This window comes from Acyrthosiphon pisum, chromosome A2, assembly GCF_005508785.2.
Source record: "Acyrthosiphon pisum isolate AL4f chromosome A2, pea_aphid_22Mar2018_4r6ur, whole genome shotgun sequence".
Classification (NCBI taxonomy): Eukaryota; Metazoa; Arthropoda; class Insecta; order Hemiptera; family Aphididae; genus Acyrthosiphon; species Acyrthosiphon pisum.
In genome coordinates this window covers 24618776-24628809 of record NC_042495.1, presented here as the reverse complement: position 1 = coordinate 24628809, position 10034 = coordinate 24618776, and the positions used below count along the sequence as shown (strand labels likewise).

The 10034-nt window shown below is 26.7% G+C and overlaps 1 protein-coding gene across 7 annotated transcripts in view; it reads left to right on the top strand.

The window, feature by feature from the left end:
- LOC100575765 (peroxidasin homolog) overlaps positions 1–10034 on the top strand; it is a 113988-nt gene that overhangs the window by 100924 nt on the left and 3030 nt on the right. For 4 of the 7 annotated variants that reach the window (XR_003839523.1, XR_003839522.1, XR_003839524.1 and 1 more), the window contains 2 exons: positions 2513–2633; positions 3072–3559. The exons of 1 other annotated variant lie outside the window; for it this stretch is intronic. Coding sequence is in view for 3 of the 6 variants with exons in the window: in XM_029490143.1 (XP_029346003.1) it covers positions 2513–2633; positions 3072–3091 (141 nt within the window). In the remaining 3 variants the exon portion in view is untranslated. Of the gene's footprint in view, positions 1–908; positions 1058–2512; positions 2634–3071; positions 3560–10034 lie in introns of those variants that run through there. 2 more of the 7 variants (XM_016804195.2, XM_029490142.1) reach the window with 2 other exon arrangements.

Here is a 10034-nt window from a genome sequence, read left to right as displayed (position 1 = left end):
TACAGATTGTTTCCACCAAGCACTAGCTGTTTACAGCAGTGTGTTGGCCCTCCTGGTCCATATCGTCGACCGCCGCCGCTTTAAAAACGCCGAATCTTCGCCACTGCCGTTTAATCGCATCGTTATATTGTTCTAAGCCCGTCGCGTACGCCGAGCCATTGTTGCCGCCGACCGACGCCGTGCTCCGTTCTTGTGTTAAACGCCGAGTCTCTGCCACCACCGTTTAATCGCATCGTTATATTGTTCTAAGCCCGTCGCGTACGCCGAGCCATTGTTGCCGCCGACCGACACCGTGCTCCATTCTTGTGTTAAACGCCGAGTCTCTGCCACCGCCGTTTAATCGCATCGTTATATTGTTCTAAGCCCGTCGCGTACGCCGAGCCATTGTTGCCGCCGACCGACGCCGTGCTCCGTTCTTGTGTTAAACGCCGAGTCGTCGCCACCGCCGTTTAAACACATCGTTATATTGTTCCAAACACTGTTGAGTACGCCGAGCCACTGCTGCCGCCGACCAGCCAGTCCATAGTCACATCCGGGAAGCCAGGATATTGTTGTCCATTGTAGCGAGCAGACGCGGGAGGATCACGGAAGAGCCACCAACGAGCCAGTCTACCGCAGCCATTACGTGAGCTTCATGTCTGATTCCCACCCATTATAATATTTTAAATGTACATTCTTTGAGTTAAAAAAGTCTTATATAAAAGAAAATACTGTGAATTCAACAAACAATATTGTAAAATTTAAAGTTGACGAAAATAAATGAATTATTCAATTATACACACAACACGACTATCGTCTATTTTCGTTACAGGGTACTATTGTTTGACAGATGTTGTCGGGAACGAGTTGTTTTATTTAATAACGTGATGATTTTGACGAATATATTATATGTATTGTTGTTCATACAGCGTCCCCGGATGTAATCGTGGTACCAGAGAACAAGACGGTGTCGGTCGGTGAACAGTTACAACTCTCGTGCAAAGCTGTAGGGGACCCGGAACCTTCTATAACGTGGGCCAAAGACGACATCGATCTAGAACTTGGGCAAAGAGTTCGGGTAAGATTATTTTAAGATATACGGTAATTTATCTCTCGGGCGAACCCGTTGAAAAATCAGCTTATATATAATCATGCACTGTTGTTAAAAAATGTTCTATTAATTATTTACTTTATAGTTTATATTGATTGCATAAACTCAAACTTTTTAGGAATAATTTTCCCAATAATTTTGCACCCCTTGCAAATATTTTCAATTTGATGCAACTTTACTCCTGCTCCTCAAACTATAAAGAATCTAGAACAAAATTCCACCACCAAAATCTCGCTCGAACAGTTTAAGTTTAGAAAAAATTTGCTTACTAATAATCATTTTTAGATTCTGAGCGTGTTCATATTTTTTTTTTTTGTGTATGTCTTCACCTTTTAGGTCAGTAAAACTGCATAGATTTTCTTCAATAGTATCTTTTCTGATAGGAAAGTGAATCTGGATGGTAATTTGGGGGCCTAAAGTAAAAATACGTAAAATTCATGAAAATATAAAAACTCTTTTGAATTAGAAATTCATAAACATTATCTTTTTAAATCTAAGATTTGAAAACGTAGTACAAGATTCTTTATAAGTTTGTCTACCTAATTCAAAAAAAAAAAATGTCAACAAGCATCTCAAATTATAATTGTATGAGGGTTTGAAGATGTTTACGGACAATTTCAAATTTCGTTTTTTTTTATTTTTTTTTCTATGAATATCAAAAAGTTTTATCTGTTGGGCAAAAAAGCTTGAAAATGTAATACAAGACTCCTGATATATTGTTACAATAGCAGTTTAAAAAAATTAAAAATCCTTAGTCAATTTTTTTTTTTATAACCATTTCATGTTCGATTTTCGACAATATTTATCAAATTTAAAAATTTAAAATGATTTTGTATACTTTTGTATCTAATGATTGAAAATTTAAAACGTAAATAGGTTGTATATAAATTACTTTATTCACAATAATATCATTAATTAATATATTTTCAAATTGAATACAGATTTAATACAATCCCTTAAGGTGACCCACTTGTAACCTACTGCTGTACATAACATAATATAACTGGAGCGTTTTTGTTTATACGGCAACGGCATAGCGGGTTTCCTAAATATGCTTATCAAAGATTTTTTTTTTTAATACAAGGTCCTGGGGAAGTCGTTCTCATAGCTATTTAAAATTATCTTAAGACATAAACAAACACATTTTATTTTATTTGAAAATAAGGTTAAAAATGTATAAATAATGTTTATCAAACATTCAATGATTTAACATTGAACTTGAAGTTTACATATCCATATTATCCACTATCCATATTACTATAAAATATAATTTTATCTTATGAACAACATTCGTTACTTATTGGCTATCACCAATATATTTTTATTAGAGTTACTTCCCTGGTTCTTCTTTAACTGTACTGTTAAAATATATTGTATATATTGATATGTAAATATTAATCCATAGTAAACTATTTACTGCAGGTATTTCAAAACAATACATTGATTATATCTAAAGTGGAAAGAACGGACATCGGTCAATATAAGTGCGTGGCGTCCAATTATCTTGGACGAAAATCTTTCGAGGCGATGGTTAACGTAAAAGGTAATATCATGCATATCACTATATAGTCATATACATTATATTATCATACGAGTTCCAAATCTCATGTGACTTTAAAATTTCAAAAAATCAGAATTTCCATAATGCATCCTTCGTCAATCACTCTTTGTGTAATATACAAAAAAAAAATACCCTATATTTATACCCAGGCGCGGATCTAGAACTATAATAAAGGGAGATCATTTTTTCGATACCGGAACTACAAAAATTTATTTAAGTTTAAAAACACAAAAATTATGGATTTTGGAACAATATCAACAATATCAAACTATATTATATATATTATAATATAATATATTTTAATTTTACACGTAATAAAACACAATAACTAACCGATACATAATACACAAGTGAACGTTAAATTAATAAAAAAAATACAAATATAACTTTTGCCTACTTTGTATGTATAATTTATTTTAGGTTTTGCGGAAAATGGTTGAAATACCATGTATGGAGTAATACCATGTTTTTTTTTTATTATTATTATTATTATCTTAACGAATTTACTATTGTATAACGACATAATTTTGTAAACGATTTATGATTATTATTATTTTTGTGACTTGTGAATTGTATATTTTACTATTAACATGCATATTGTAAAATATAATATAAGTTACAACTGCGGAAGTGAAGAACTACAATATAGTTTATAGTTAATTATTTTACTGTACAATCGATTGTTTTTATTTTATACGATAATTTTATAGACACTGTACAATCACCATTCTTTCCAAACTTCGGAACACTGCGACACTAAAAAATCTGTTGTCTTGACAATTTTCTTGAAAATTGGTGATATCACACCAAATATCTTTAAGCATGCTTTTTAGTGCACTTAGTTATTTTTACTGCACTTAAATATGTGATATCATAAATAAATGCTGAGTAAATCGAATGAAAGTACACTTTTTTTGTTTTGATAATTTATTTACTTGACGAAAAATTATATATTACACCATTGTAAAATATATGAAGCTAAATACATTCATTCGAAATTAAATTCTCCACAATAAAAATTCCTAAATAATTGTTTTGTCTTATAGGTACTTACATGGCTACACAAAATGAGTAATATACTTAATACTTTATATTTTATGCAAACGAATACATAGTCTTAAAGTAAAAATGTTAAGCAATTTTTATTAAAAAGTTATTGTGAGGCACATTTTATAAGCATCATTTTATTTCTTAAGGTACAGCTGATTACGGATATATATTATTTTTTCGGCCATTAAGACTAGTTAATTTACGTCTTATATAGTATATCATTATAAATAATATTATTTATTATTAGCCGATATAAAAAACTGTCTAACTACCATGGAATATTATAAAAAAAAAATGCAATATTTTAATCTATTATGTAGTACTGCTAACTAACTTAACCATTTTGAAATGATTTTCTATGTCATATAAGTCGTAGTACAACATAATTTTATGTTTGAATTAAAATTAATTAATTGAAAATTATGTTGTCAATCTCATTGTTTGTGCTAATAAGTAATAGCATTGATTATAAATAATAACAATTATAATTATGTATTAAATACAGTGTTGGGAAAAGATAACAAAACAATCATCTGGATAAGATAACAGATAATTCATTCAAAATTAAACTAAATAAGATAAAATATAACATATTTTTTTTTTTATCTACATAAAAAAAATAGATAATATGTTTTTAAATTATATTATAAATAATGTAATTTATTAGAAATCACTAATTAGGTAATATTTATTAATTAATAAACCCCTAATGTTATTTTTCAACTAAAATAATATACAATTTTATTTTTATACAATTTGAATAAAAATAAAATAACAAAATAAAACTTACAATATTTCAGTAAATATTTCAGTAAATATTTCTTTTTTTATCTAGGTATAATAATATTGGTATTTGGAATACTACTCGATTCTCGTAAATTATTGGCTATTTCAGTATTTAAAAATATTCCTATAATTGTATTACTTTATGGATAAATACCACAGATAACCGTTAAATTTACCTAGATGAGATAATTAGATGATTTAATTATTTTTCTCCAGATAAGAGAATTAAAGAAATAATTTTGTCTAGATAATTCCCAACACTGGTTATATACCTAATATAGTTATCGTTATAGATATCTCGAAGCTTGCCCAGTCCAATTTTCATAGGTTCAAGAGTTATTTTGTGGATAAAATTATTTTTAATAATCAATATATTGTACTCTATAGATTAAAAATGTTTATATTACTAATAATATAATTAGTTTTATTCAATGGCACACACTCCCATAGATATTTTCTATTTATTATTATACATAATTATTAAATCTAATGAAATAATTTTTAATTTGTATTTTATATAGTTTAAACGAGTTTAATATTACTATATTATATATTTATATTATATTTTATAAATTATACGTAATGAGAAAAAAATGGGTCCAAAACAATAGGATATTGATCCATTGATTGTTGTTTGTCTATGACCTTTTTCCATATATCATAATATTTTCCACTTAAACTTTATTTGATGCAGTTGTATATCTATATAATTCACACACGTGTTCATATTTTATACATTAAATTGTTTACTTCAATAAATTAACACTGACCATCAGTTGATATCTCGTTAATTTTATATTTTTCAGTAGAGTTCATATATACCTATATGCTATACAGTCTAATATTCTCACCTTTTTGGGATAAATTATTCATTATTATTAATATTTCACTAACAAAAACAACAAAATCTTAATCTAAAAAATAAAAAGACTTTTTTACATGCATATTATATAGGGATAATATAATATAACTATATTATTATGTATTCTAATAAAGCTTGTAACTAATATAGCTACACTTTTTATTCATACGTACAACCTTGTACGTACCGGTTTCTTCATGATTGTACCTACATCATAATAAATTAATAAAAAAAGCCACTAAATTATAATTGGAAGGTATTGTATATTATATATAATATAATATTACCCTTTTTTAGATAATATTACTTATGGGTTGGAATTCACATAGTGATATCCAAGCTTGAACAGTCCTATTTTCTTTAAATAATGGAATTTTCAAGTTCTGTTGTTTTGTAATTTCTTAGCATACTTAATTACCATATTTTCATATACTTAATAATGTTGTTATGCTTTTCATGGAGTCACTTGAAGAAATGCAAAATTCTTATTTTATAATGATAACTATTTTCTTATATTGTTTATTTAACCGTAAATGAGTTGCTATTTTTGAAAATAATGTTATATTTATAACGAAATTTGAATTGGTGGTTTTGAAACATGTATAAAATATTTTAATATGTATATTGTAAAGCGGCTTTAAAATCGTAACTTGACTTAGATGATTTTACTTTTTCAAACTGTTATATTTAAAAATAGTATTATCATAAGTAGACATGAGATAGTTGTACCAATCGATAATTCAACTACTTGAATATAGTACTATAATACCACACCATTTAAGAGATAACCGTTAAAATATATTTTTTTTTGGCATTTTTCAACATACGAAGTCAAAAATCGTAATTTTTGACTTTAAATGTTTGTATCGAGCATCTAAGAATAATTCGAGCATTCCTGCAGCTATTTTGCCTACACAATACGCCGTCTTACTATTCTATTATATTACTTTATTCCTACAATAAATTTAAGTTCAATTTTCAATATAGGAGTAGAGTTGTATTTTATGTTGTTAATGGACTAGATGGAACTTCTGCTTTGAATTCTACGGAATGTTATAGCCCCAAAATAAATACCTGGATCATAGTCACAGCGTCAATGAATGATGTACGGACTTAATAGGCCACAGAAATTTGTATTAATATATACCCACTTTAAATTAGTTGCATACATTAGGTAGGTACACCAATTTCTAATAAAATTTCTCGCTTTTACTCTATCAGACTAACCCTGTGTATTCTAATAAATATAAATGAGGTGTTTTTATTACAGATTACATTATTGATTGTATGTCGTACATTATCCTAACAGGAAAATGTGTAAGATATTCGTAATCGTTGTCTATTTAAATTAATCGATCATCATATTATTTCGCCATACTTTTTAATGTTCATAATATTATTATACTTGCACTTTATAGGGTAATAATAATTGTTTTAAACCAGAAACAAAATAAAAACCAGACTCGGTGTGTTGACCAGAGCATAAAAATTATACAATGAGCCGGTACATAATAAACATCGATCTATTTTTAGACAGTTTTATGATATAATAGTATGTGTGGAAATTGAGCGATAATTATAATTATACGAGATGTTAGTACAAAGTTATTTTGATAATGTAAAAATATATTTACGTTCTATTTCCTAACGTTAATAATTGAAATTGTAAATATATAATAAATTAATAAATAATAATAGATTCTGAAATTAACAAGTACTTACCTACCTAATGAGAATATGAAATATTATTGAATATACCAAATGAAATTTAGGATTCTGTTTCTTTTAAAGAAGAGAAAATTTTTTTTCGTTTACCCGTTTGGATATGACGATCATATTATACTATAATAACCGGTTAATAAAATATTATTTTAGATTGATGATGAATACTTTTATACAAATCGATAGTGCCTAGGAGTCAACATAACAATTTGTATACACGTTTCAGTCCATAATATTATAGTGTGGGTACTATAGATATAATAAGCAGATATAATATCATCCGAAGTCTGAACCTAAAACAGTTGTATTATAGAATCATAGAATATTTAATAATAACTTATAAATATATAAATACATTGTCAATTAACACAATAATACGTCGTTTTATGAATGTCGTATTACAATTAATATTTAGTTTAGGTACACCTATTAATGGTTTTCTTTTCAGCTGAAATAATTTTTGATACTACAGTTTTTTTATTATAATGATTGTTTGTAAGCCTGAATATTTTATATTTTTATTATTTATTTTACAAATAAATGGTTTCTATGATGATAAACAAAGCGTTAGAAATGAAAATCTCATTTTTAGCGTTTTTTCGTAATTTTTCGGTGGTTTTTCCCGTGGCATTAAATAACTATTGAGAAAATCGGAAAATGACCTTTCTAAAGTACCATTTTGATTCAATTTTCTAAAAGATAAGGTACTATATGTTGAAATCGAAGCACTCCTTCTGGTAGACATTTTGTATACAGGATATAAAAGAAAATTCCGTGTTCGCGTTCGTACGGCCGCCCGTTCGCTTTTTTTTCCTCACTACCCTGCGTAAAGAAGTTTAACTTCAAACAAAATTTCTACAAAAAATTCAAATTAAATTTTTATGAGCGTTTGAAGTTCATCTTTTTACAATATCGGATTTTCACTCAATTTCTCGTGTAGCGGTTTTGTCATTTTATTGTAATTCAAAAACGAATAACTGTAGATACATGAAAATTTTACGGGATGTTTATATTAGCATTTTTTATACACCATACAATTTTGAAAATATTTTGACTCATTTTGAGCTGTTTACGGACATTGTCAGTTTTAAATTTTCAGTTTTATTTTTCTATAAATCTCAATACAATTTTATTTGTTGGGGAAAAAAGCGTGAAAATTGAATGCAAGGCTGAATATTGTCACAATAGCAGTTGAAAAATATTAAAACTACATAGGCACAATTTTTTTATAAGCATTTAAATTTCGAATTTTGATCAAATGTATCAAATTTAAAATTTAACAATTATTTTGTAGTTAAAAATGTATAAAATATTCAACTTTTATAGCTTAGGATTGAAAATTTAAAACAAGGTTCCACGTAAAAAGTTAAATATAAAAAATATTTTATTCACAATAATATCACATCAAATATATATGCTTAGTAATGTCATAGGCTGGCTGACCACTTTCACTCAGAATCTTTTTTCGTAAGATATAAAATACTATTAGATAAAAAAAAATAAAAAATGATAACTAACAAAGTTATATTGATTAAAGCATTTAAAAATAATGTGCTCCAAAACATGCTTAAAATGATCGAACATCGATAACTTTTGAAACATTTCATATATTTATATTTTTTTAAATTTCTTATATATTGACGTAGATAATAAATTAGTTGCGTCACAACGTTTATGCCAAGTCCGTTATTACATGAGTAAATCACGTGAATGATTTTACATTGTTTTAGCTGTTATTTAAAATTCATACTTTTTATAAATGAAGATATAACAAACTGCAAAACTACTTTAATTACAGTGGAAAATATGAAAACAAATTGCCCTAACTGTGTGTTTATTATTTTAGTTTATTATTACCAATTTGAAAAAACCTTTTCCAATTGTACGGTGGCCACTTCTAGGTATAAAATTTTTTCTGCTATGTTTTCTAAATCATAATACTTTTCATATTTCGTAGCCCGATAACAAAACAAATATGACTACTTATAATATGTACTTATAATATGTTTAAGACGTAAAATTTCCGAGGATAAATACGTATAATTCATGTATTATATAATTTATCAATTATATATTGAGTATTATATTGTACGTCCCACCGCTGATTTATGTTCAGGTTTTTAAAAGAATACCTACTTAATAGTCTAGTCTTGATGATAGATTACATTTCATAAATAAAATATGTTTATAAATGATGTAATTAATACATAAAGTACGAAATATAAACAACAAAATAGTATAAAATATTTATTTTGTCGAAAACGGATTATTATATTTATTTCTAAATTTAAATTAGCTAATTATAATGATTATTTTTATCTGTCAATTTTAACTCCTTTCGTACCATAAGATTTAAATTTGTAAATTTATAATTTCTAGACCTACTAAATGAACGATTAAAATAAAATATACAAATTAATAAATATTTTAAAAAAGTAAATATCAGCTCTAAGTTACATAATTCTATTTAAATCGTCAACTCTATTTTTATCATTCAAATTAAAATTGGAAATCTAAAATTTCCGGACAAACTAATCATTTTAATAACAGTTTTCCTGTTAAAATATAATCGTAACAAATATACATACGCAAATATTTAGAGATTACAGATCAACCATATAAATAAGTATATCAATATATTTTATAAATCATAGTTGTTATTTAGTGTTACTGTTGAAAACGTATTAAACATTCAATATAATTTTTGGAATCCAAGGCAAAATGATAATCAAAACTTTTGGACTTATTTTATTTTTCTTATTGTTTGAATCCAAGAACAATTTTATGCCAAATTTGCCTTTGGTAAATTAATAATTTGCGTTATTTATTAATCATAATACATTATTTTTTTGATCACAATGAAGTGCATTGTAAGTTGTTTAAGCTATAACTTAGCATTCCTCCTTTTTATAATGAAGATATTGTAAACTGCAAAACTACTTTAATCACAGTAGAAAAAAATA